The following is a 27,408-nucleotide window of genomic DNA, read 5'->3' as shown; positions in this document are numbered from 1 at the left end:
CCTGCCGCCCGTTAGCGACCTGCACTGGGCTGCTCAGCCACGTGGGTCCCGTCGCCGCGCGTGGAGCAGGAGAGACGCCCAGGACCCCGGCCACGCTCGCTCCTCCCCGTGCGGATGACCGTGTTCCCGGGAGGCAGTGCTCCCCTCCGCCGTCTGGACCTGGGGGCGAGAAATCAGCGTCACCCGCGCGCTCCGGCCGCGGCGGTCCCTGTGGGCCGAGCCCCAGCAGCTGCCGTCGTGTGAGTGCGCGGTGCGTGTGGGCGAGCGCCCACGGCGAGAAGGAGTCCTCCGGCAACCAGAGGGGCCGAGGCCGTGAGAACACCCTCGGTGCGGCGCGGGGGGCGCAGTTCCGGAGACGAGCCGGGAGCCCGGGCTCGGTGCTTGCGCCGCGTTTTCAGTTCGACGGGTGACTGGGGCGTCTCGCCAGCGATTCCCCCGTGGAGCGTCCGGCTTCCCGAGCGTCCGCCCACCGGCGCGGGACAGGAGCCCGAGGACGTCCTCGCTGCGGGGTCAGGGGAGCCGATATGAACGCAGTTTGGCTTTCGCGGGCCGCCGCACCGACGCTGGAAACGTCCGAGGGGCTCCCTCCGGCTGTCACCCGAGGGCGAAGTCCCGGTGGGGGCGCAGCGGGGAGCCCGGGCGCCCTGACCGTCCCGCAGCGGCTCGGGGGGGCCTTCCGGGCCGTCCTCGGTCCGGGTTCCAGCAGCCGCGGCCCCCCTCGGGCCCTCTCGGGGCAGCGACACTCCCCCGCGCCCCGTCCTCTCCTCCCGGGAGGGGCGCACTGCGCGCCCCCCCCCCCCCCCCCCCGGCAGGCTGCGGCCGTCACGTGTCACTCCCAGGAAGTCTCAGCCGCCGGCTCGGGGTGGCCGGCCGGAGCGTGGGGGCGCACTGTTCAGCCCCGTGCGGGGCTCGGTTCCTTCTCCGGGAACTCTGTGCTCGGCATTAACCCGGCTTCAAAGCATCGACGCTGCAGCCTCAGCCGCTCCGCGAACTGTTTGCAAACGTCCCGCGGCCTGGGGCCGGGAGAGGTGAGGCGCGGGCGGCCGGAACCGCTTCGCTGCAGCGGCCGGGGGCCAGGGTCCGGGCGGAGCCGCCCTCCGCGAGGTGGCGCCCGTGCGCGCTGCGGTGAGCGGGGCGGGACAGCCCGTCTGCACCCCCGGTTCAAGTCGCCCGCCGGCTCTTCAGCACCGGAGAGACCCGCAGTTACCGCTCGTGCAAAACGCCAAGTCATTAAATCACATTTTGGATAAAAACGAAGCGTCTAGAGCGGTTTTCGAGAATTCAAGAGTCCTGCGAACCCCCCACCCCGAGTGTGTCCCTGGTGCTGCTCCCCCGGAGTCTCGGGGAGCCCGCGGGCCGGGAGGGGCGGAGCGCAGGCTGACGGACCCTGTGGAAACGCAGGCTCCCCCCCGCCCACCACCACCCTTGAGGGTTCCTACACCGCCCCGTGTCTCGTGGTCTCGGGACAGCCCCACGCTCCGTGCCTGGGGACACGCCAGGGACTAAACACCGTTCTACAAGGAAGCACTCAGGCGCTCGGGAGCCTGGGCCTGCGCACGGAGCCGCCGTCCAGGCGGGGTTGGGTGGGCTGACGGGCACCGGCCGCCAGGAGCTCACTCCCGACAGGCGCTGTCCCGGCAGGGCCCGCCGCGGCCACCAGACCCCGAGCTCGCGCCCCGAGCACAGATCACGTGCGTGTGCCTGCGTGCCCTCCCCGCAGCCCGTCGTGACACGGGAACCACAGTCAGTAAACGTGTTCCGAGAAAACTCTGGAACTTTTTATTCCAGCAGAAAACATTGTGGAAACATTTTTAAGTTTTTGGTGCCCTCAGGTGGCATAACATTGCAAAGCAACTTAGAAAAAACACCGCCAGTGTTACTGTTTTAAAATCTTGAAGCCCTAGGTAGTGTAGCTCAGTGGGTTGAGCACCCGCTGCGAACCAAAGCATCGCAGGTTCGATTCCCAGCCAGGGTACATGCCTGGGTTGCAGGCCATGACCCCCAGCAACCGCACATGGATGTTTCTCTCTCTCTCTCTTTCTCCCTCCCTTCCTTCTCTAAAAATAAATAAAATCTTAATAATAATAATAATTAAAAAAGAGTATCTGAGATCCACTTAAAAAAAAAAAACTCTTGAGCCCCATTTGTACTTAGGTTGCTACTTCCACGAGTGATGAGGACTCTTCTTCCACTCCAAGTTACCTTGCAAACGTCAAGCCAACTGTTTGGGCGTGTTCCCTGCCCCCCCCCCACCCCCGTCCATGCCGTGTGGACACGGGTGGCTTTACCGATCGGTCGCCCACACCGCGCTGTTCCGACTCCTCTGCCGCTAAGAGGAGCCGAGCTGTGGCCTCGGTCAAGGCCTCCTCCCTTTCCATGCATGTCCACGTCGCCACCTCTGGCTCCACATTTCTCTCCAGAGCAGACATTTCTGTCAGATTAGGGGTGTCCAGTGTGGTTTTGCATTTCCCTATATTGAGATTTAGTTTAATTTTTTCCTTCTTAAGGCTCTTCCAACATTGATGAGTTTTTTAACGCGGTGGAGTTTGTTTGGGCTCATGCACTTCTCGCTGAGATCGTGGGTGGGGGTGGCAGGAAGCTGAAGAGAAGTGGGAGATGTGGGCACTCTTCCCAGCCTCCGTTCAGCAGCTCGGGAAGTTCACGGATGAGCCTTTGTGGGATCCAGTCCCCCTTACCGCCCAAGTGGCCACAAAAGCTTGCAGAGCACTGTGTCACCAGCATGGTGGGAGGGGCCAGCGATGAGATGCTGGATCTGGGGACGCCCTGGTCAGGTTGGGTCCACGCCGCGTGCAGAACCCAGAGAGGGTTTTTTTTTTTTTTTTTTTTTTTGGTGGTGATCCCCAAAAGTGATCACCAGGAGAGGTTGGAAGAACTAAAATTCTTTATCCAGGAAAAAGTCTAGGGCAGAGGCACCACAAGGAACATGTATTTGAACATTTTGTTTCGTCCATTGGCTCACGTGTCTGTGACAAATCTAATCCCACTGGTCGGGACACAGATACGGGGAGCAGAAGCCGGTCCCCAGGAAGCTCAGGGGGTGGGGTGGGGTGGGAGGGGGTGCCAGAGACCCTCTGCCCAGGCCGAGTCCTGGCCCCTGTTCGAGGGGGGACGGGGGTTCCAGCCCAGGACCGGGCGTGGGGCCGGAGAGCCGGACCGGAGGACGGAGGCCGGAGCAGATGCGGGTGTCTCAGCAAGGTCGCGGTGGCCGCTGCGTGCAGAGGCGCCTGGAAGAGGGTAACCTGAGCACTGCAGGGGGGGGGGGGCAGTCACGAGTGGGGCCACTGAGGAACGAGGCCGGGGCATGAAGGAAACAGAGCCCACAGCACCGGTTGGCTGGGGGTGGGCAGGTGGCACGGCTCGGCCGGCTGTGTCGTCTGTCCAGGAGACTGCACTTTGGGGGAATGACAAGAGTGGAGCCCGGGTGTTGGATTCGACATTCTAGAAGGCGTACAGAGGAGGGGGTCCAGCAGGGCGCTGGGGGGGGGGGCAGCCAGGGAGCCCTGGAGTGGGGCCGGCCTGAAGGGCCCGGGTACCCAGGTGGGGTGCCTGCCTCCACAGTGGGCGCCCGAGCGGCCAGAGTTAGGAATGGTGAGACCCCGTGGTCCTTCTGGCTGGGGGGGGGCACAGGCCAGGAAGTGGGGATGGGATTCCGGAAGGACAAGAGGTGCAGAAGGGAAGCTCAGGGCTCCGTCTGCAAACCCCGCTCACGTCTGTCACACAGACCCAGGTGTGAGCCTTGGGGGGCGGTCGGGGCCACGTCCTTCACCCCACAAAGCCGCGGTCCTTCACGGTTCACGGGGCGAATCTGGCCTTCTGCAGGGCGGGCATGAGGAGGGCTCAAAGAGCCCAGTGGGGGGCGCAGGAGGGAGTCACTCAGCACCTGTCAGACAGGGGATGCTCAGTTGGTGCAGGTGTCGGCTGCACTAGCCAGGGTTGTGAGCGGCGGGGGACCGGCACCCAGCCGGCTTGCTGCGGAGGGGGGACAGGGTGTGGTTGGAGACAGTGTCACCTGGCTGTGGTGACAGCTCCCCACCCTGAACACGCCCTCCTCATCTCCCCGGTTCACCCCGTCCTGCCCTCTGCAGGTGGCGTCTTTCTTGGGGAGAAAACTGATACAAAAAATTGTTAGAAAGAACTGAAATGTTCAGGATTTTGAATAAACTATGACACATCCATGCTATGGAATATAGTGAAACTGTTAGAAGGAGAGAAATATATCCATTACCTGAAAAAGCATCTTCGAAATATTAAGCGAAGAGAGAAAATTGTAGAACATCACCCACAGTTGGATCCTATTTCAGAAAATGCAAGAAGGAAGAGTCTGCACGGGTATCCGTGCAGCTTTGCACAACCAGGGAGAAAGTTACGGAAGGATCCGGGGCTGGGGACCCCGGGGAGGCGGGACTGGGTGGCCACAGGGAGGTGGATCTTCATGTTGATTTTTAATTACTCAGGTAATTAACAAATCCCTGTGTTTGTCAACAGGCTGGTTGGGACACCAGCCCTGGCACTTGCACCAACTGAGCACCCCCTGTCTGACAGGCACTGAGTCTCCTGGACTGTCACTGCCACCACAGCGACGTCAAACAGAAGGCCGGCACATGTCCATTTAGTTGTGGCCTTCCCGGCGCGGCCCGTGTACGTACATGGCCGCGTGGGGAGAGGGGTCCGGTGTGTAAAGAAACACGTGCCGTTGTGCTACAGGGAGCTTCCTGCAACACGCTTGCTCACTCCGTGGGACTGTTGTGGGTATCTCCATGCCGGCACACGCAAACACACCACCTTCTTTTAAACTGCTGAGCAGGGTGCCGTAGCATAGCCTGCGATTTCCAACTTTTCATCTCACGACACATGAACTAGTGACTAAAATTCCACGGCACGCCGAAAGACACATTTCATTGCATCTGTTAGAAATGCAGGGGCAGGTGATTTCCCTTCTGGCGTGCGTGCTCTTGATTCTCATTTTCTCTTCGCTCTCCCTTAACAAAGTGCTCAGCTGTTCACCTCTGACTGGGGTCTTCATTGTCTGCCCACCCGAACCTCCAAATTAGTGGCCACGATCTCATACGTGCCCACAACGGCACAAAGACCGGGATGGACATGCGTTTCTTCCAGGCTCTGGTCGCTGGGCGACACGAAGGCCCGGCCTTCTGTTTGACGTCGCTGTGGTGGCAGTGACAGTCCAGGAGTGGACCCAGGGGAGGGAAAGGGCCAGGACAGCAGTAATGGGTGGTGGGGCGGCCTTGAACTTTTGTAATGAAAGGAAATGAACACCAGGGGGCAGCACAGCGCCGGTCCCAGGGGCCTGCAGACCTGCCCGGGCCCACCAGGGGGCAGCACAGCGCCGGTCCCAGGGCCCTGCAGGCCTGCCCAGGTGGAGGGGCTGTCGTCTTGAACAGGTGACATCTCTGGAGGTCAGAGCGTCTCCCACCAAGGGCAGCCTCGTCTCTCCGCCCTTCCCTGCAGCGTCCCGCTGTCCCTAGGCCTCCCAGGAAGCCCATTGCTGACCCCACCCTGGGGCCTGCCGGGACCTCCCGGTCTGTCTCCCAAAGACAAGGACACGCCTGAGTGGGAGCGACTCGAGGGCTGAGGGCTGGAGTCCCCCTCCTCCCTGCCCGCGACCGCGTCCTGGCCGCTCAGTTCACGCCGAGTCTGTGGAGACCCCCTTTTCCCGGCTCCCCCTCCTTTCTAGGGCACATGCTGTCCTGGGTTGGGGGTTATGGGGCAGGGACTTGGGCACCAGACGGGCCCATGGGACAGGTCCCCAGTGACTGCCGTTGTCCGGGGGTGTGGTCCCCGTCCTCCCACAGCCCCCTCCCCCAGGGACCGGGAGGCCCTGCCAGAGGCGGGAGCAGAATCCCTTCCTAATTTTAGGGGCCCACTGCAGGGGAAAGTTCCGGAACGGCCAGAGACTGGAGGTGGGCCGGCCCTGAGCTCTGCACCCCCACTCCCTCCGGCGCTGTGTCTTCTCGGGGGACAGTCTCGGGGAGCAGCTGCTCCGCTTCTGCCAAAGGGGGGTGGGGGGACCTTCTCCAGCTCGGAGCTGGAGGCCTTGGCACTTGGCTCCTCGTGTTCCCGGGGGCGGGGGTGTGGGGGGGGGCAGGCCGCTGTGGATGCACCCCCAGTCCGTTGCGCTGGGACTTGGGGACGAGGAATTTTTACCCCTGTAACGAGTGAAATGACGCAAGTCCAACATGAACCCTATTTGAAAAGTGACTCATTTTTAACAGACATCATGTCACTTTGCCAAGTTTCTGTCAAGTTTCGGAAACGTGAGTCCAGCTGCCCCCTGGACCGGGTCTGCCCCAAGCAGCGGTCCCCGGGGCAGGGGTGTGGCCGCGCTGTGGGAAGCTGTGCCGGCCCAGCCGGAGGACCCAGCGGGAGCAGCCCCGTGGCCCGGCCGGCACGAAGCTCTGTGGCCGGTGTGGGGGCATCTGTGGCCGGGGCCCCTCCGCTGTGGACAGCACAGGGGGTGGCGGTGCCCACCCGTCTCTGGGGTTGTCCTGGGGGCGAAATGCTTGTGTGGGGACCCCTCCACGTGGACTTTGCTGCTGCCGTTGAAGTGGGGGCCAGAGGTCGTTGGTCCCAGCGGCGGTCAGCTCTCAGCAACGGAGGCCGGTCAGGCCCCCACACGGCGGCCCAGCGGGGGTGGGGTGGCGCGTGGGGCCCCCCTCGTGCTGGGCCCAGAACGAGGGCGTTTCCAGGTGCCGACAGGACTCGGGGGGCGGGCCGGGGGCCCGGCGTGGGCTGCAGGCCTCTGCTGCTCCTGCTGTTTCAGTTCGCCCGGCGCCTCTCTCAGAAAGTCGGACTCCACGAAGCCGATGTGTTTGTCTCCTCCTTGCTGCTCGGTTTCCCTTTCTAGCTGGAACCCACAGGCGTTTCAGGCTCGCAGCGCAGCTGGGGATGTTTAGGTGCAAAGATAAACTGTTTTGTCCAAACTAAACACCAGGGCGGACTCCTTGAGCCCACGTCCCCGTCCCCCCGGGACCCCGAGTTCTCTGGAGAGCGAGGGCACCTTCGTTCCAGCGAGCACAGACCTCCCACTTCTGGTGGCGCTGCCGGGTTGGCCACGGTCGGTGGAGCACGTCCGTGACGTGTCATGTGTGACGGGGTCATTCCTATCGCTCCATCGGCCCAACGCTGAAGCGCACAACGTGCCGAGACCCTGAACACAACGACCGTGTCCCCGTGGCCGGCGTGGACCGGCCCTGGACACGGGGAGAAGCCGGTGGGGAGCGTCTGTCTGTCCGCTTCTCCGCTTCTCCGCCGGCTCCTCTTCTGTCGGGGCCTCGCCCGTCCAGGGACGGGGCTGGACTCGAGCGCGAGGTGGGGCCGAGCAGAATCTGTGTGGAGACGCCCCGGTCCTCGCGGGGACGGCCGTCGCCGGGCGCTCGGCCTCCAGCTGTGCCGAGTGCCCACTCCAGGGAGGAAACCACAGTAACCAGCCCACTGTGGGCGGAGTCCCGGGCTCGCCTTTCCCGGGTGGCTGCTAAGTCCCTCCTCCCCGTGCGTGGTCAGGCCTCACCTGCCCGCCAGGTGTAGCGGAGCCAGGTGAGTGGCAGGAATCCCATCCCCAGGGCTGCGTGTCCACTGGCCGCCGCCGCTGTCCCCACGAGGCTGGGCCCAGGGTCCTTGGTGCTGCTCCCGGGTGGCCCCCGGAGGGCTCCGTTCCTCCAGGTCCTGACTGAGCAGGTGCCCAGCCGTGCTCCCTGGTGACCCGGGGACGGCCACACGGCCAGCCCTGCCGCCGTGCGTGGGGAGTGGAGTGGACTGCTGGGCCTGGCGGCCTCCACCCAGCGGCCATCGCCTTGGGGACGGGGCCTCTTCCGTCCCCCCTCGGGCAGCCCGTGGGATGTCGTCTCAGGTGGACTCGCTCACTCCCGCTCCTCCAGAACCGCCCCCCGGTTAGAAGCTTCCTTTCTGGAGCCGGTGGTAGCTAACCGCTAGTGCGCTTAGTGTGAAGGAGGGACCCACTCCTGTGAAGCGCTTCGATTGTGCTGGCCGACTAGCGTGTGTTTGCAACGAGTCAGTGCGGTCGTCTGGTTGCCGCCCCTGCCCCGGTGTCCGCGTCAGTGGGGGCGGGTGTGGGGCCGGGGGCCCAGGCGTGACGACGGGAGACGGGACAGATCGGGCCGCCGGTGCCGCCGGTGCCACCGGTGCCGGGCTCTGCTGGGCCCTTCTCTCCTCCCGCCCCCACTTCCTGTCTCTCCCTGCTCCTTCCCACCCCCTCCCTTCTCTCTGTGGGGCGCCCCCTCCTTCCCGACCTGCTCCCCCCGCTCACAGGGACACCCCCTTTCGTGGGTCACTTTTTGGGGTCCGCAGAGGGTGCACCTCCTCCTGACAGCAGGGAACCGGGCCCGGGCTCCCCCCCCCACTCCCCCGTGGGGGCAGAGCCTGCAGCGTCTCTGGGTCTGTCTGTGCTTTGGTCACCGCGTGTGCTCCTCTGTGCCCGAACTTCACCTCGTTTCCCCTCTACAGCAAGTGCGGAGTCAACACAAGTCAGTCGCTGCGAGAAATAAACTTTATCTAAAATTTTTATGAGGTAGTGGGACAAATCTAGGTAAACAAAATTTTTATTAGGAGTAAACAATAATGTACGTCAAGGTAAAAGAAAAGTTTACATTCTTTACCGAGAGTGGGATTTCTGACCGTCTTTTCATTCCTGCTGAATTTTTATGATGGAACGGTGGAGTCAGATTCTCGCATCGGAAGCAGTGGAAGTGTGTGTGTGTGAGTGTGAGTGTGTGCGTGAGCGTGCATGTGTGAGTGTGCATGTGAGTCATCTCCAACGCATCTCCCACTTCAGCTGTGGATTCTTTGGGGCCTGATCAGCAGTTTGGGAAGGGATCTGCCTCCGCTCCCCCCACCCCAGGCTTTTACACGTTCCAGGTTTCTGTCCAGGTTCCTACGGTCATGCGGTGGAGCAGGGAAAGGACACGGTTGCACACGCACACGTTTTAAAGCCGTCTGAAGCGGTGTATCGGAGAGGCGACCAGGCTCGATGCTGTTTCCAGACCGGGGGCCAGTGCACCGGCCACGGGCAGCTCCCCGGCCCCTCTGCCTATCACCCCCCCCCCCCCCCCGCCTGGAAACTTCGATGACGGCGTGTGCAGCTCCCCGGGGGCTCGAGCGGATTCCAGTGACAACGCGTGAAGCTCGCCGTCCAGGCCAGACGCGTGGGCACCACCGTGTGTGCCGAGTACACGAGGTGGCGCTGGACGGCTCGCACTGGAGGCCACCTCGGGGACTACACGGCCACGTCACAGACGCGGAGGCAGGCGCGGAATCCGATGGGGAGCAGGCTCCTCACCAGTGGACGCGCATTCACCGCGGCCCAGCCCCCCCCCCGCCCCCTGGGTGCCGGCTCTGCCCCGCGGGGGCCGGGCGAGCGCACTGGACGGCTCCCCTCAGGTCGCCATGGGCCCCAGTCCGCCCTCCCGTCCGCCGTGTGGCCGCGACGCAGACACAACCCACGGCTCCTCCAACGGGCCCCTCGGGCTGGCGGTGCCGGGCAGGCCCAGGGCAGTGGGGACCCACGGGAGGGGCCGGCGCAGGGGCCGCAGGCGGGCGTCCACGCGGCTGCGCGTGGGGGAGAGAGCAGGGCCGGCCTGTTCGGTGGAGAAAGGGGGGTCGGGGAGGGGCCTTTGCCGCCTGTGGGCGTGCGTTTACGCCCGGCTCTCCGTCTGGCCCTGCTGTCCCCTGGACCCTCCGACTCGGGGTCCCACCCCCGGGAGGGGACGAGGCCTCCTCTCTGGGGAGGCTGGCTGGCTCGTGGGGTCCCTCAGGGCACAGGAAGCTCCGCCCACCCGGGCACCCGCAGGCAGCCGGGCCGGAGACGAGCCGCACTGGCCGGGGGGTCAGGCCCACCGGCCCGGGGTCCCGGGTGAGGCCGCGGAAGGAGGCGGTGGAGCCCCGCCCCGCCCCCCCTTCTTTCATCCGAGCCCGGGCCTGGCTCCGGCCAACAGCCTTCTGTTCGGTGACCCCCGGTCCGGCCCTGCCCCAGCCCCCACGCCCCTCTGGTGGAAAGTCTCCGCCCCGCGCGGGCGTGGGGGGGACCGAGAACGCGGCTCCGTGTTGGGATTTGCGTGGCACAGCGACGGCGAGCGAGGGGGCGTGTCCAGCCAGAGGCGCTTCAGGGGGCGGCGAGGGAGGGCGGGGTCTTTGGGAGGGGCCTGTGCTGCCCCAGCACCCAGGGCCGCCCCACGCCCCCTCCCACCCGGGCCCCGCAGCCTCACGAGCCCCGAGCAGGCCAGAGGCTTCCTCGGGCGCACGGGGCCCACGGGATGCCGAGAGACACAGGCAAGAGAAAGGGCTCCATCGGGTCAGAGGGAGGGAAAAGCTCCATTCCTCTTCACGCGTAACCTGGGAATCGTGAAGGGAAACGAGCGAGAACGCGTCTTCCGGGGGGGCCCGTTGAGCGTGTCTGGAGCGTCCGCGGCGCCGAGGCCGGCCTCCAAACTCAGCTGCCCCTGGCGGCCTCCTCCGGCTCAGGGGCGGGCGGGATCAGAGGGTGACCTGCCCCGGGCCGAGGCCCCGTCCGCCCCAGGCTGTCCAGCAGGGTCAGTGGGTCAAGGTTAAGGTGCAAGGCGGGTCTGCCCCTGCCCCACCCCAGCAGAAGAGGAGGCGGTGGGCTTGGGCCTGGGACCGCCTGCGCCTGAACCAGGATCTTCTCGGTTCACGCCGTTTCCTGTCGTCCGGTGCGTTCTCTCTGGCGCTTCATCCATCGGCTCTGGGAAGGCCCCTCTAAGTTAAAGCCTGTTTCAGCTGCCGGGCAGCCAGGGAGGCACGCTGAGGAAGAGGCAGCTCCGTCCGCCGGGGTCCCTGGGACACGGGGGCCCCAGGTTCACACCCCACCAGAAGGGTGTCGGCCCGGTCGCTCCCTCCCAGCCCGAGCTGCGGCCACACGGTGGCTTCGTGTCTGGACGCTCAGGGCCTTCTGGACGAGTCTCCCGAGGACCCGTGTGTGACCGACGACACTCGGTGGCGTCGGGACACGGGAAGGAAACAAAGTCACGGTTTTCCCCGATGCAGACGGTTATCGGGTGGAGCAGAGTGGGCGAGAGACGCCGGGCGTGGAACGTGGAACCGAGACGGTCAGATGTCAGATGCGGGGAACAGTTAGCGTGCCAGGCAACGTGCTGGTTCCTGTGTATGAGTGTGCGCCCGCGTGTGTCTGTGTGTGAGTGTGTCAGAGTGGAAGTGTGTGTGAGCGTGAGTGTGTCAGAGAGTGTCTCTCTGTTAGAGTGTGAGAGTGTGAGTGAGTGTGTCAGTGTGGGTGTGTCAGAGTGTGAGTGTGTCTGTGTGTCAGACTGTGCCTGTGCCTGTGTGTGTGTCAGTGTGAGTGTGCCAGAGGGTGAGTGTGTGTCTGTGTGTGTATGAGTGTGTGTCTCTGTCTCTGTGTCAGAGTGTGAGTGTGTGAGTGTGTGTGTGTGTGTGTCTGTGTGTGGCTGTGCGAGCATCAGGCCCATTTGGAGAGCCCACCCCGTGTCGCTGACGGAGCAGGATCTACGTGAGTGTCATGCGAAGCCACTTAAGAGCTGGACGGGAAGCAGGAGGAGGTAATTATGTATCAGAGAAAAAGAGGCTTTTTTTTTTTTTAATTTTCAGAGAGTCTAATCCTTGAATAATGTTTTCAAGGTCAAGGCCCAAGCTTGGCTTTGAAATAATTGGCTTACTGCCTGGAGTCAGGGGTTTGGCTTTTAGACACAAATGCACTAATCAGAACCAGCTTTCAGGAGGATTGTATTCTGCCCCAACACCCCCCCCCGGCCCCCCGCTTGTCTAGCAGAGGAATGGAGACCTCCACGGGGAAAGGCCGGCGGCGGCGGCCACGACTGCACGTCTGCCTCCGTGGCCGTGAAGAGGAAGTGGGCTGAGCTGCAGCAAGAGACGCGGAGGCTCGCATTCCCAGCCACAGGCAGGAAGGAGTCCTGGTCAGAGTGTCGGGGGGCCGATTGCGGAGGCGCACGCAGCAGGGGGGTGGGGCCCAGGCCCCTTCGAAGAAAAGGTGGAACCGGGAAGGCCCGTTCCCCACCCCGCCCCCCCGGCTGCCTGCCGGACACACAGTCCTGCCTGGAATGGTCTGAGTCCCCCCGGGCGATGGCATTTTCTCCTGGAGTCAAGACACCCTGCCTTTCTGAGGACCGGAGCCCCTCAGCTCGTGTGCCCGAAGCGTGTTGGTTTATGAAGGGCACAGGTGTGAGAGGAGCTGGTTCAGCTGAGAGCAAAAGGAAACCCTGCGTGACGTGGCGCAAACGAAGAGGAACTTAAGAAGCCCGGAGGCAGGGCATCCAGCTCATGACGTCCTCAGGACCCACCATTCTCGGCACGTAGCTTCTACCTCATGGTCCAAGGTGGCTGCTGGAGCGCTGGCCATCGCCTTCTACATTCTAGCCAGGAGCAAGGAAGAACAAAGACGTGCATGTTGCCTTCGTGTAAGAAAACTTCCCAGAAGTTGCAGAAGACACTTTCGCTTATATCTCTCCAGCCAGGACTTCGATGCACACACTGTGGCTTCAGGGCAGCTGAGAGACATGGTCCCGATCTTGGGACCTCACGTACCAGCTAAACACCAGGGGTTTGCTTAACAGAAAGCAGAGAAGCATGGCCAGTAGGAGACACTTGCAGTCTCCACCGTGGGGGTAGAGTGGGCACCTGGGACCTGTAGTGGTACCTGTGAATGTGACACAGCTTACATTTTAAAAACACTTATGTCAAATCACATGTGCCACGAACCCCCAGCCATCCGACGGCTGTGCTCTCCCTGGGGAGGTGAGCCCCTTGGGCCCCTGAGGAGAGAGACGTCCCGCGGCCCGGGTGCTCCTCAGCAGGGCCCTGGCTGCCCGAGCTGGGCTGGAGCTCACAGGTGTCCCTCCTCACGAGGCCCCTTCCTTGACGAGGGTCACACCGACCCCCACCCTCTGCCTCTGCCCGTGTGTGCGGTGAGGGGGTGCCGGGCTCCACTGCTCTGGAACCTGGCATGTAGTCTGTGTGTAGTTCCCTGCATGCTGAGATGTCTGTGGCTTTGTGCCCTGTGTCTCCTGTGGTCCGACGGGAAGACAGGAATAACGCAGGAAGTGCCCTGTGCCCGGAGCTGGAAGCCTGGTGTGACCACGTGGCCTGGGTCCTGCTGTCCCCCGGGTGGCTTCCCCTGAGGTGTCCACGCTACCCGGCACAGCTGGGGCTGGGGACGAGGGGCGGAGCTGCCGTCCCAGCTCAGTGCGGGCGCCTGGGCAGCCGGCCTGGAGGCTGTGGTGGTGGGGGCCCCGGGGGGAGACCCTGCAGGGGGACGCCTGCCCACTGGCTTTGAGCCCAGCGAGGAAGACACGCTGAGGACGGCGGGGAGGAGACGGAAAAACCTCGAGTTGGAATGAAGGTTCCGCAGGGAACACCGGGGCCGAGACGGAGCTGGTGGGGGGCTGGTGAGGGGACCTGGGTCAGACGGCACGCCTGCAGCCCGAGGACCTGAGTTCATCCTCTTGGGACGGGCACACTGATGTGCACACGCTTGCCACATACGTGCACACACACCCCTGACCACACTCGAGGCACACATGCACACCCGTGCATGCACACAACACACACTTGACGCACATGCACACACACCTGTGAGCACACACAATGCACACTTGATACACATGCACACACACCTGTGAGCACACACAATGCACACTCGAGGCACACATGAACACACGCTCGATGTACCCAAGGCGCACAACACACACGACACACATGCACACACACCCGTGAGCACACACAATGCACACTCAATGCACACATGCACACCTGTGCACACACAACACACACATGACACACACACACGCACACCCATGCACACACACAACGCACACTTGACACACACACACGCACACACTCGGGGCTTTTCCTTGGGTGTCGGTGTCAGGGATGGACGGGCTGCGTGCCTGAAGCGGACGCACAGCAGGGGGCGCTGTGCGCGCAGGCGATGCTGCCGAGGCAGAGCCCCCAGAGCGGTGTGCGCGTCCTTGGTGCTGCTGCGGGGAGTTTCAGAAGGAAGACGCGCCCCTCGGACGCCAGCTCAGAAACGTCCCCACGCAGCACGGGCTGCGGAGGCTCGGGAGGGCCGATCAGGTGGAGCTGGGGCTGGTCCCACGCGGCTTTCGGGGCCGGGGGCGGCCGGCACCCGAGGTCCTCGAGAAGCTGCTCCGGGCTCGTGCTGGAGCCCTTGTGCCTGCTGACGCGGCGGGGCCGCCGGTTGGGGGGGGGGGCTGTCCGCAGGGGCTGCTCCTGCGGTTGGCAAAGCCGTCCCGTTGCAGCGGTTTCCGCCCTTTGCCCGGCGGGCGGGCACCACACGTCTGCGTTTGGGATCCACCTCACCCCTGGGTGCTGGACACTGGGGGCGGGCGCCTAGGCCACAGCGTGGCCCTCCATGCCACGGTGCTGGGCAGCCCCAGTGGGCGGGTGCTCTCCAGTGCCAGAGGTCAGAGGTCGCCCAGCAGATGGAACCCCTGGGCTGCTCCCCGTGGATGGTCCCAGCCGTGGTGGACTCTCGCTGGCAGCTCGCCACGCTGGGCAGTTTGGGGCGCCTCTCGGGGACGCCGTTCTCCACGGCGACGGGGCTGGGGGTGGGCAGGGAAGGCTGTGACCGAGTGGAGAAGCGCCGCCTTGAAGAGCCCAGCACCTGCTCCGCTGACGGAGGACCCCCGAGTCTTGCAGGGCCGAAGCCACGGAGGGGGCAGGTTCCAGAGCGACAGGGGTAAGGGGGCCTCCGGCCTGGGCAGCGCTTTGTGCCCCGAAAAGCAGCTTTTCCTGCCAGCGCCCTTGACCCTCAGGGGAGCCCAGGCTCCGTCCAAGGCCGAGGCCGGAGTGTGAGGGGTGGGTTGGAGTCCTAGGGCCGCAGCAGCAAAGCGCCACAGACGGGGGAGGGGGCGTTCAGACCACAGAAGTTCACTTCCTCTAGGTCCTGCGGGCCCGAGGCCCCAGGGTGCCATGACCCCAGGGGAGGGCCTTCCTGCCTCTTCCAGCTCCTGGCGCCTGCAGGCGGCCCTGCTTGGTGGCGCATCACCCGGTCTCTGCCCCCCCTTTCAGAGCCTTCTCTCTGTGTCTGTCTGTCCCTCTGACGGGCACGGGGGCGGGGGAGGGGTATGGGTACTCCCGGGGTGGAGGGGCCCCCCACTCCACTACCATCTCAACGTAGCCCCACCGGCAAAGACCCCATTTCCAAACAAGGCCCCACCCCGCGGTGCCAGGCAGACGTGAACGTTTGAGGGACCCCGCTCCGCCCCCCGCACGGGGACAACGCCGGGCAGCGAAGCGCGTCACCCCTGTTCCTGATGGCAAAATCGAGTCCCGCCGCCAAGCCCAAGGTCAAGCGGGCGGGCAGGCAGCCCCACCTCCAGCGGGAGGAATTTCCCTGACCCTCGGCAGAGGGCGCTGACTCAGGGGAGGCACGGAAACGGGCCGGCGACTCCGCCCACTGCAGACGGCAGCGAGCTGTGGCCCCGGCGAGGAGCCTGGCCGGCGATGCCGCCATTCTTCCGGCCGCCCCGCTCCCACCTGACGAGCCGGTGCAGGGCGCGGGCAGGCCCCTGGATGAGCCGGTGCAGGGCACGGGCAGGCCCCGGGAGGGTGACGGCGGAAGGGTGGTGCGCCAGGGCCGCTGAGCGTCGTCCGGGGCAGGAGGCCGGCGCGCTGGGGGAGCTCCCACCTGCTCCCCTCCGCCACCACCTCTTCGCTGCCCCCTCTCCCTCGAACTTCCACCAACACCGGTGCTTTCCGTTCTGCACAGTCCGTAATCCTCGTGCGCCAGACAGGAAGTGCCCTGGCAATACATTCGATGATGAATTTGGAATTTGGAATAAAGGGCCCTCAATTTTAGGAGAGAGACTCTTAGGCTTTAAACTATTAAGACCGTGCGTCCTGGCTAGCACCCAGCAAGCAGGGCGTGCACTTTGACCTCGGGGGTCACAGCTCCGGGCGGGAGTCTGTGGCCCTGTCTCAGAGGCACGGGGACCCAGCAGCCACGCCTCTGCAGGACGGAAGGGACCGGCCTCTGCTCTGAAGAGAAGCTGATTGGACGGACAAGGAGGCCTCGGCCGGGCCCGGCCCCTCGGCCGGGCTGTGAGAATGCCCCCCCCCCCCCCCCAGCAGCCTTGGCCTTGCTCTGTGCTGGTGAGTCACGGCCCATTGTTTTTGGGAGGGGATGCCAGAAAAGGGGCTGCTGTCGTACAAAACCCTTTTTAATGCAAACTGTTTATTTGATGGAGTCTCGGTGTTTAGTTTTGTGTAAAGTAACTTCTGAGTGATGACTCACTCGCCACCTGCACGCAGGCCCGGCACGCAGAGTGAGGTCGGGCCCTGGTCTCCCCTCGGGGGGCCGGCGGGAGCCCTGGCGAGGCCTGGGGGTTTCTTGGGCGCCTGGGAACCCCTCCCAGTGGGCTGTGCCCTGGGGGTGGGGCCGGGTGGGGGCGGCTGCTCGGGACTGGACCCCGGCCTTCGCTTCTCCTGGGTGTGACGCGGGCTCCCCTGGTCCGCTGCTCGGGGAGGACCTCTGTCCAGGGCCGTGTTCTGCTGCACACAGAGGGCTGCTGGCCGGGTTCCCGCCGGGCTCTTCCTGGGAAGCAGCGTGCGGAGCAGACAGCACGTGGCCCTGCACGCGGCCCAGCAGGCGGCCTCCGCGTGCTCCCGTCCTTTGTCCCGCCCAGACCCACGGGGCCCCTCCCACAGCGGGGCGGGGCCCGGGCCTGGCCCCCGGGCAGCCGCGTTCTTCCCACCCGCGCAGAGCGCGGCCGCGGTTCCCGTGTCTGCGACCCCAGTCCCGTCGGCCGCGCTCTGGCCGACCAGGTCTCCCCTCTGGACGGGCTTCCGGGGAGAAAATAGTCGCACGACGGCCTTCAGCCTCGTTTAAACACGACCGTGTTTCTGGAAGGCGGCGGGCCCACCCGAGCCTGGTGGTGGCGGGGGTGACCCTGGGCCGCACAGCGCCCCCCCCCCAGCCCGTGTCCGCCCAGGGCTGCGCGATGCGCCCTTGTTTGGATACGGGGTCTTGCCGACGTACTCGGTCACCGAGAGGTCAGGCTGGACCAGGTGGCCCCGGACCCCAGGGGCTGGCTCCTGGCCGGCCCGAGAACGCGCAGACACGCCCCGGGGAGGCGCCGCGCGGTGACGGAGGCAGAGACGCCAGCCCAGGGCCCGAGGATGCCCGCACGGGGGGAGCTGGGGAGACCCAGGGGAGACCCCCCCAGCCCCTTCGGGGGGGGGGGCGGCCTGCCGACGCCCAGACTTGGTGGCAGCGCGCGCCCAGTTCTGCCCAGTTGCCCGGCACCCGGGGCACAGGCGGCAGCGGACGAGTCCTCCACTGCGGCCCGGCCCCCGGGGAGTCCTCCTCGCGTGGGCAGAGGCCCCTCCCCCTCCCGCCCTAGTCGCACACCCGCTCCTCGCTCGGTCGCTCGGGGCAGGAGGGGTCGGGCTGCTGGGCCGGAGGGCGACCTGGGCAGGAGACCCCCGGCTGCGTGTGTGTGTGTGTGTGGGGGGGCGGCCTGGGCGGCCAGCGACGGTGCGGGCCGCGTCTCCCCCTCAGTGGGAGTGACGTCAGCCCCGCACGCAGTGACGCAGTGACGTCAGCCCCGCCCGCAGTGACGTCCGCACTTTACGCCCCACCCCCACCCCCGCAGTGTGTCTCCTGGTTTGCTCCTCACCCGGCGGGGGGCTCAGGTCTGTGTGGGGGGAGCCCCTCCAGGCCCGACACTGACCAGGGTCTTCTGCCTCCGAGAAGCTGAGTCTCCTCCCCGTGGGCGCGGGCGCGGGCGTGGGCGCTGTTCGCAGAGAGGACCCGCGGGCTGCAGGGGCCCCGGGCCGGGGGCAACGCCCCGCTCCCCCCCGCACGCCGTCCGAGCCGCCCAGGACAGTGCTGCCCCAGCCCCCGGGGGCCCCGAATGGTCCAGCGCACTGTCTGTCGGGGGGATCCCTCTGTCTCTTTTTAAAAAAATTTTAGTTGTACTTTTCCCATTACCAGGAATTCTCTTCTTTACATCGCTTCGTTGTTGGAATCAGAATGGTCTGGGAAATCAAACATTTCCTCTTTTAAGTTTTATTTACTGGTGCGAGAGTTACGTGTTGGTTTACATTCTTATTTGTAAATAATTATGTAGTCACAAGAACCTGAGGGAACGTCCCATGTACCTGCACCCCCAGGGCCCCCCGGGTGACCCCTGACACCGGCTGACCCTGGGGTGACCTGGGTGCGCTGGAGAGTCTGCTCAGGTGTCCGGAGCTTCCCCAGGGGGTGGGGAAGCCCCCCCTCACCTGCGGGTCAGGCCTCCTGGGGACGGAGGAAGAGGGGAGACGGAGCAGCCGGAGGCCTGGAGAAGGGTCTCGGGATCCTGAGGAGGCGACCCCGTGTGGGAGGGAAATGGGTGAGGAGGTGGAGGGCAGGGTGTGAACCCCCCCCCCCCCCCGCACCTCGGGGTGACAGGGTGTCCAGGAGCAGTCTTCACCTGCAGCCTCTCTCTGCGGTGATGTGAGCTTCCGGGTGATGTCCTGGCCCGGCTCTGGGCCTTGACCCTGGCTGGTCAGCTCCCCTCCCTGGACGGGCCATGCAGCCCGGCCTCCGACCTCCTGCCCAGGCCCCAGGGCGGGTGCCTGTGACCAGGGGACAGCCCGTGTCCCCGCACCTGCTGAAGGCACTCAGACCAGCCGCTGCTACGCCCGCCCCTGCCCGGCCGGCCCCCCCCCTGCAGGACCCACAGTGAAGAGCAGGCCCAGCTCCCGGTTCCTCCGCCTCTCAGCTGGCCCTGCTGCCTCCTCGGGGGGCCCTGGGCGCCCCCTGTGTCCCCTCCTGGGGAGCTGCGGGCCCAACGAGCTTCTCTCCACAGGCAGCCACGCCCCGGTGTGTCCGCTCGCCCGATGGTGACACTCAGACCATTGGACGGGTGTGGGGCCTCCGACTGCGTCTCCCTCTGGGGTGGTGACCTTGAGTTTGTACCACTTTGACTGTGGGGATCCCGTGGCCGGCCCCCCCCCCCAACCTTGTGCCATTCTGGCTGCATCACAGGGGCCTGGGGGGGTGGGTGGCCGTTTGGGCTGGAGGGGAAGATGTGGTCATTTAGTCACTTTTTATGAGGGAGATCAAATGGTCAGTTCACAAGTGGGCCTCCCTCCCTCAGGGGCTGCGTTCAAGGGGCCTCAGCGTGGGCACCCTGCCGGCCGCTGCTCTCGGTGCCGGGGGGGCGGGGTCCATCCTGTCCTCTCCCGGGGCGTCACGGTTTCTTCCCACGGGACTCCCGGCGCATCCCTGCCTGCAGCCGAGCTGTTGTTCCGTGTGAGGCCCGTGTCTCCGTGTCGTGAACGCCCGTCACTGCGATTCAGCCCGGCTAACGACTCCAGCTGCTTCGGGACGTTTGCTGTTACGGACACTCGATTGTTCTGTGTCGCCATTCTGAGTTTTATTTTCCCCACTAGAATAACTTGTGACGAGCATTTTTGTGCCAACGTCCATCTGCCCCTGGGATGGTCTTCTTGGACGAGAGTCTCCGATTAAGATGCTTGTGTTAAAGAACGTTCATGTCCTACTTCATGCGCATCGCTCGGATCACCGTTTGGTTCATGCCTGCTCAACGGAAAACACACAGTCCATGTTATACAGTATTTAAACATTAAAGAGGGTTGGAGGGATTGAGTCTTTAAAGTTAAAACCAAGTCGTTAAGTTGTGCGCGACATGAAATTGGGGAACTGACTGCCTAGAAAGCCAAGTTTCTGACCGAGAGGCCCGGAGTCGAGTCTGCGGGAGCGAGAGCGACGCAGCGACTCCGTCTGCAGCCGCTCCGCGCCAGCCTGGGCGCTGACGCCTGCTCTCCGCCGCGGGCGGGGGCGGCCGTGCAAGGTGGTCTGCGGGGGCCCTGGCCGGGGATGCGGGTGGTCCTGAGCGGGAGGTGGAGGGGTCCGCTCTAGACCCACCCACTCCCGCGGCTCCCGCCCCTCAGGGCCAGCTCCAGCAGTGACCACCGAGGCCGGCTGATGGCCCCTCGCAGTCTCTTCCCCCCGGGACTGTCGTGCAGCTCACTCTCGTCACGGACGGAGGGATGGAGCTCCTCAATTAGCCGCCGGCTGGCCGGGATGCTCCTGGTAACAGGCAGGTCATGTCCGCCGCCCCTTGCGGCGGCCAAGTCTCCAGGTTCCTGTTTGGAAGCTGCCCATCGTGGCCCGGCATTAGGTCCAGGAATTCGGAGGAAGCTGACAGCGTGTGGGGACGGGAGGCCGGAGGCCAGGGCTCGCCGTGAGGGTGGCGTCCAGGTGCTGTCTCGAGGGGGCGGGGAGACCGCGCCCGGTGAGCAGGTTGGAGCACCCGGCCTCCGGGCTGCCCCTCTGAAGTCCCACCTCCGAGCCCTGATCAGGGGCATTTTCCGGGAACCAGGGCGGAAGGGGACGCGGTTCTCGGCTGTCACTGTCCAGACCTGCCACTGTCCCGCGGACCCGCGGCTGCAGGAGAACCAGGAGCAGCTCCCCCAGGAGCAGGGCGGCGTTCGCATTAGAAATGCACATCTGCTACCTCCTGTTGCCTCTCACGTCACTACTCGGGGTGCGGGAGACGCGCCCCAACAGCGTGCAAGGTCAGGAAGGTCTCCCCGCAGGACCTCGGAGGCCTCCTCGGCTCTGCCCCTCGCTGGGCCCAGCCAGACCCGCGTCCACCGGGGTGGGGAGCCTGGGAATCGGCCCGACCCTCCGCCTGCTCCCACGTCTGACCCGGGGGCACCGAGCCCGCCTGCTGCGCGGTGGGCTCCCTGGGGCCCCGGGACTCCCCCGCACGATGGGAGAGGAAGACACCACGCAGGGGGGTCCCGGTCCCTGGGCTGCCTCCCGCGGCCGAGTGCCTAGAGGGAACACAGATATTTAGGCTCGCAGCGGCTATTTTGAAAGCACAGTCCCACTGGCGATACAGTTGCAGTGCCACGGACACAATCTCCATCTGCCTGCCCGCAAACACAAATAACGAATGAGCATCTGTGTAAACATCCCTGGAAAGTTCTTTTTAAAGATGCAGGGACTCGGTGCACCGATGAGTCATGCGTGGGGAGTCCTTTCACCTTCTGGAGGGAAAGGTCAGAGAAATGACATCGGCACGTGGTTCGTTACTGTTTGTCCTGCTTCTCGGTTACAGGACGGGGGCTGGGCCGCGTTCACGCCCTGGGGCCTGCGTTCCCGTCAGGCCCTGGGACCGGGTGGGCGTTACTCGGGGGGTGTGTCTGCCGCGCCTTGTGCAAGGGGGGCGCGCCCTGAAGTGACAGTGACACTCGGACGGGACCTCGCGGCCGCTGAGCCCAGGGGTCTTTGAAAGGACCTGCCTTGGAGGGGCGCCCTGCGTCCTGGCCGGCAGGGCTGCCCCGAGCGAGCAGAGCCCCGGCGGAGCCCCTGGGTGCCCACGGCCCGTCGTCCACGGCGCGTCTGCGGTCTTCCCGCGCCCGCGTGGGCTGCCGTGGTGCGTTCCAGTGCGTCTGTCTCTCCGCGTCACTTCCCCCGCGCTCCCCTCGCTCCTTCCAGGACGAGGCCTTGCTCACAAAGTGACTTCCCCAAGCGCCGGGGGTGTCGGTTCTGGGCAGAGACGCTGTGAACCGGCCTCGCCAGGGAACGCGGTCTGTTCAACGTGATGGGGCCCACGTGTTTTGACGCGAGAGAAAAGGGTTTCCATCAGGAGGGAGACCAGTGGCGCCCTAAGGAGAGTGTCTCCCTGCCCCCCAGAGCTCACGCCTCCGTTCGCTGCTCTCCGCGCGTGTCCGGTCTGCGCCGTCGTTCCAGCGTCTGAGCCGCCAGAGGGCGCTGTCGGCCGTCCCGGCGCAGAGCAGGGTGACCCCGCGGCCTCGGCTCCGCTCGGGCACGTCGGTCGGCCGCCGCCGCGCGCCTGGGGCAGTGGCAGGGGCAGTGCCGGCGGGAGGAGCGGCCAGGGCTGTGGTTCCCAGGGAGGACGCGGTCGGTGGTGGCACCCGGCCTCGGCAGGGTGGGTCAGCGGGCCGGAGCGTCGTCCCGCACACCAGGGGGTTGCAGGTTCGGTCCCTGGTCGGGCTGCGTGCGGGAGGCAACCGACCCACGTCTCCCTCTCCCTCCCTTCCTCTCCCTGAACATCAGCAAACCCACCCTCGGCTGAGGATTTAAAAGGAAAGAATGTGGGAGAAAACAGAAGAGCCGAGTCCTGGGCCGGTCTGCTCACGAGCTCTGTTCTCCCAGGTGTGAACACCCTGAGTGCGTCCCCGGGGCTGCGGGGCGGGCGGAGCGCAGGGGCCCTGGCCCCGCCCTGGGGGCGGGGAGAGGAGCTGAACGCGGAGCTCAGCGCCACTGCGGACGGTGACGCGGGCGGTGAAAGTCCGTCGGGGCCGAGGGACGCGGCGTGGCCCTCTGCGGGCCCGTCCTCCGAGGCAGTGACATGGAGCCAGCGCGGAGGCGACGCACCGGTGCGGGTCTGGGCGCTGTTCCCCCAGGCCCGGAGGGCGGCTCTGGGGGGCCCGGAGGGCGGCAGGCCCCTCTTGTGGCTGAGGACGATGTATCTGTTTTTTAAAGTCTTAACTGTTCTCCGATTTAAATTGATTGAATCAATTATTTCAGTCTTGATACCTGAACCCTGTCTGATTTTGCTTGCTCTGTCTCTCTCTCTCTGGTAGGAACAGACTGCTGAGTCTTTGAACTTAAAAAGAAAGATTGATTTTTCTATTTTTGGCCACCAAATGCTCCCATTAAAACAGCAGATTTTTTCCCTATGGAAATGTATTTTATAACACCAAAACTTAAATGGAAAAAACCGAATTAAGAAGCTATAATTCGCTCAGGAAATTCAAATGAACCATGAAATACAACGGCCTGATTGAATCCGTGCCTTGCTAGTCAATTCCCTTCCCACATAAAACATGGAAAAAATCCTTTTGTCAAACAATTTGAGACAAAACTTTAAAAAAAATTAAAGGTCTGACCAGCGGGAAGCATCCTGATTTGCTTTGATGTCGCCGAAAGGAAGACTTGGAGGGAAGTTCTTCTGAAAATGTTTCCTCTAAAGCGTCATCCGTCTCGAGTGTAGAGAGAGGGAAACTTCCTTTTCCGCGTGAATACTCTCTCCCTTGAGCGTTTCGGAAGGGAGATAGCCGTGCGGCCTCATCACGATGCACACGGCTGCACACGCGTGTTTCGAGTTTCCGAGACCATGAAGAAAACGACTTTGCTCGTCTCCACGGAAACGACGGAGGAATGACAAACACACGTTCCTGGAGGCCTCTGGCTGACAGGGCACCCCACCTCCCGTCACCCTGCGGATGCCGAGGCCAGGGAGGGCACGGTCTTTTTCTTGGGCAAGCACGTGGGCACTCGGAGGTTCAGGCGCTCGTCCTGGGTCACCCCGAGGGGAGGGCAGCTCCAAGGTCACCCTCAGGCTTCCCGTGTCTCAGGTTCAAGTTCGTGCTGATAGCCCGTGGTCCTCCGGCCTGTGGAAGCCCCGAGTCAACAGGTCCCGGGGCCGTTTGAGTCATTTCCCCTCAGATCGGCGTTTGCCCCCGGAGTGGCCCGGCCGACGTCCGCTTCCCGTGCGGTGCTGCCTGTCACGGTGTCTCGTGTCCTCGCGGCCCCTCTCTGAGGAAAGCCAGGCACATTCCGGGCGCTCCACTCTAATCGGCTCTGATAGCGGGGAGGCGCGGCGGGGGTCGCCTGGGGGCCACCTGGCGCTGGCCCGGAGCGGGGGGTGTGGGGGGAGGCCTGCTCGTTCCGGCCCTCCTGGGGCAGGAGTGGGCCCCGAAGCCTGCCCCTCTGGTTCTGGGTACTCCCCAGGTTCTCCCTCCGGGAAGCCATGCTTGTGCGCTGCTGCTGCTGCCGCTGCCGGCCTCTGGCTCGCGCCCCTCTGTGCCTCGCGCCCCAGGGAGGGGCGCCCACTCACAATGTCTGATGCCTGGGCTCCGACCCGCGGCCTGTGGCCCGGCACCAGCTCCAACCTGCCCTGAACACTGTCCCCTCCGACGGGGGGGGGGGGGCTCCGAGGGCAGACCCTCGACGTCCTCTCGGGTTTCATCCTCTGTGTCTCACGCTCGGCGCACTCCTACTTTCCGAACCGCCTGCCTCGGCTCCGGCCCCCTGACCGGCTCCCCGCACACCGTGCCCCCCCCACCCCGCAACCCCACCTGCCCCCTCACTTCCAGCAGCGGGTTCACCCCCCAGTCCCCTGAGCTCTCGTCCCTTTTCCCTCGGTCCGGCGGCTGCCTCGGTGGCTCCACCTCTGAACGACGCCCCGTCCCCAGCTCCGGCCCCGAGTTCTCTCCTGGGCCCGGGTCTTCAGACTCGGACCCCGCAGTCCTGCTGGCCGTCCGGGCCAGGCCCCCTGCTCAGCCTCGGGTCTGAACTGAGACTCCTTCTGCCCCCTCACCCCCGGGCAGGGCTTCGTTTGTCCTTGCACCCAAGGTCAGTATTGGTGTTACTCTGGGCTCCTCCGTCTTCTCCCCTCCAATGCAGCCTCACGCCCGGCCCCCCCGGCACCCAACGACTCTCCTCTCCTGGACTCGCTCATGGCCACGCCCCTCCTGCCCCCAGGGCCGCTTCCCCGAGTCGCCCCCTCCCCGGGGTCTGTGCACCATGCAGACCCCAGCCTGCAGGTGCGGCTGCCCTGGCCCAGGCCCCTGTCCTTGTCACTCACTGTGACTCCTGTGCCCTGAGCCGCTGCCGCCCCGAGCCCTCCTCACCCAGGGTGGGGGGTGGGCCAGCCGGACTGTGACTCGGGCAGAACCCAGGCTCCATGGGCCCTTGTCACCGCGGACGGGCTTCCACGCCTCCTCACCTGCCTGGGTCGGCAGCGGGTGCCGAGCAGAGCCAAGGCCCCCCCCAGCCTTCCCTGCCCCCTGCGCTGTGGCTCTGGGGCTGCGGCTTGGGCTGGGGGCTGGGCTCCGAGGCGGGCTGAGAAGCCCCATCTCCGGGCAGCGGTGGCCTGCGCTGGACACGGGTGTGCGCACGTGCCGGCCCCCAGACGGGCCTCCGAGACCCTTCACTGCCCCCCCTCTGGGGACCGATAAGGCATAACAGTGCTTATTGACGTTGGAACTGCTTCTCCAGCACAAACAAGTGCCCATCCGACACAGCTCGTGCTCCTCACAGAAGAATGTGGCCCGGGCCCAGGGGGCTGCGAGACCTTCCGCTGCGGGGGGCGGGGGCAGGGTCTGGGGGTCTCGGGCGTTGGGTCCAGCGGCGTCTGAACACCGGACGAAGCTGCTGCTCCTCTCCCGGGCGGGGGGGGGAGCTGGCCCTCAGTCCCCGGCCTCTCCGCGCTGGAACCTGATGGAACTTCTCACGCAGCAGCCCTGAGACGGCAGAGGGCACTCCTGGCCCCGGGGCCACCCACCGGTTTCTCTCCCCCTCGGTTTTAGGTTCTGTTCGAGTTCACGTCTGAGGGGACGGGCTCCTCTGTCTCCAGGGGGCCCCAGCTCGTCCTCTCTGTGGGCAGGGATGGAGTCAGCGTGCTGGGCCCTGCAGACCAACCCTGTGTTTTTGTCTTTAAGAAGCTCAGTGCTCCCCTGCCCCCACCCCGTCACCCCCCCTGCAGCCCCCGCCGCCTCTCGGAGGTCGCAGGGCTCTGCTGTGAGCCAGGCAGCTGCTCCGGTTTCCTGGGGGGACCCGGGGGGGACTCAGCTCCGGGGTCAGGAGGTGCCCCCACCCAAGACTGTTTCTGGCAGCACTTGCAGCCACCCCACGGGTGCAGGTGTCCTGAGGCAGGTGGATGGTCCCGTGTCCGCGGGAAATGGGGACCACCGGTCCCTGGGCACCCACAGCCTGTCTCCCGCCCTCCCAGTCCTGGGTGCAGGGCAGAGAGCCGGGCTCCTGGGGAAGGTGCCTTCTGGACCCCGGGCCCAGTGGACGGGCCTCGAGGGGGGGCGGTGAGGGGTGTCCGGTGTGACACAGCCCGTGAGACCCCACGGCCGGGCACGGGCCGTGCCGAGACCTGCCCACCGAGGCCCGGAAGCCTGACCCGGGTGCACAGCCAGCTGCAGCGCGGGGCCTCCGTGCCTCTGCAGAGGGGCTTGTGGGAACAGAGACCCAGCGGACCCTCCTGCTCCCTGAGCCCAGGAAACCGCCCCCCTCCCCTCGGACCCTTCGGGGCAGGACCCTGGCCTGGTGGGTGCACGGGTCCCAGAGCCCCAGTCGGACCTGGGAATGACTTTCCTGGAGGAGCTCAGAGCACGGAGTCTCCACAAAGGGCTCCCCGGGCCTCACACACCGAGATTAATTTGGGGGAAGCTTGCGGACCCCGGAGAACGCATATTCTTCCTAACGCATTTATCACCTCTGCCTGTTCTAGCTCGGGGAACACGGAAAACAGCGTTCGGCCTGAATAGGGAGCGGGATTTTGGGGGCCTCAACCAGAAGGACCAGGGTCCCCCACGAGCAGCTCTGGGGAGGGGGTCTTCCAGAGCCAACTTTTTTTTTTTTAGATTTTAATTTATTTATTTAGAGAGGGAAGGGAGGGAGAAAGAGAGAGAGAGAGAGAAATATCAATGTGCGGTTGCTGGGGGTCATGACCTGCAACCCAGGCATGTGCCCTGACTGGGAATCGAACCTGGGACACTTTGGTTCGCAGCCTGTGCTCCCAACTTTTTAATTATTTTTATTTATTTTTTCAAGTTTCAGCCTACTCATCTTTATTAAAAAGATTGACAACAGCTCATGCCGACAGGGCCACAGGCGAGAGCACTCGTCGCATGCATGGCAGGAAAGCAGTCGAGGCGTCCACAAGGGGATTTTGAATGCACACGTCCTTTGAACTGGAAACGATATCTTCTATTTTTTTATGAATAGGACTTCAAAATATTGTATAATTAAAAGCCTTGACATATGCAAGATCTATAGACATGATTTTCCTTTTTTTATTTAATCTTTAGAGCCAATGATTTTAAACTCACAAAAGCCTCAGTCCTCGATCTCTCTGCCCCCCTCCCTCTGCTCACCCAGTCGGTTGGCAGGACCCAGACTGGTCTCTGTAAAGAGGGGGAGGTTCCCGCTCACGGTCCCCCACGCTCAGCAGGGGTTCCTGGCCGGGCTTGTCCAGCCAGCTGGCAGAGACGGGCACGCTCCTGGTGCTCGGAGGAGGCGCGGCCTCCGGCCCGGCCCTTCTCTCCCAGGGGTCCCGCTGGCTCTGAGGGGCCCGAGGGCAGCTGCGCCCCTGGCTGCCCAGCCCCGGCGATCTGCGGGGCGGACCGGCGCTCGCCCGATGCAGGGGGAAAGGCTGGATCCGCCCTGGCCCCTCTGTCGCTGGCATCGCGGACGAGCGGCAAACACTTCGGGTCTCGAGTTTTCCTCCGTGACAAAGGAAGACGGTGTCTTCCTCGGGTCACTGTGCAGAGCGAGTGTGACCGAGGATGGGGAGGGCATGTGCCTGGCCCCTGGGGGAGCGTGCGGGCCCG

The 27,408-nt window shown here is 64.7% G+C and overlaps 1 protein-coding gene across 1 annotated transcript; it reads right to left on the bottom strand.

Annotated features, from left to right (window-relative positions):
• Positions 1 to 179: 179 nt before the first annotated feature.
• Positions 180 to 27,263, bottom strand: LOC114506106 (serine/arginine repetitive matrix protein 1-like). The gene is made up of 13 exons (XM_028523611.1): positions 27,011 to 27,263; positions 21,741 to 21,893; positions 20,751 to 20,868; positions 19,959 to 20,476; positions 19,759 to 19,896; positions 18,304 to 18,380; positions 16,941 to 17,214; positions 15,477 to 15,658; positions 14,101 to 14,286; positions 9,492 to 9,629; positions 6,734 to 6,883; positions 5,056 to 5,184; positions 180 to 764 (listed from the first exon to the last, which is right to left on the bottom strand). The coding sequence occupies exons 1-13, from the start codon at positions 27,261 to 27,263 to the stop codon at positions 180 to 182; spliced, it is 2,901 nt and encodes a 966-aa protein (XP_028379412.1).
• Positions 27,264 to 27,408: the final 145 nt, after the last annotated feature.

The sequence above is a fragment of the Phyllostomus discolor genome, chromosome 3, assembly GCF_004126475.2.
Source record: "Phyllostomus discolor isolate MPI-MPIP mPhyDis1 chromosome 3, mPhyDis1.pri.v3, whole genome shotgun sequence".
Taxonomy (NCBI): Eukaryota; Metazoa; Chordata; class Mammalia; order Chiroptera; family Phyllostomidae; genus Phyllostomus; species Phyllostomus discolor.
This window is presented reverse-complemented; position numbering and strand designations above follow the sequence as displayed.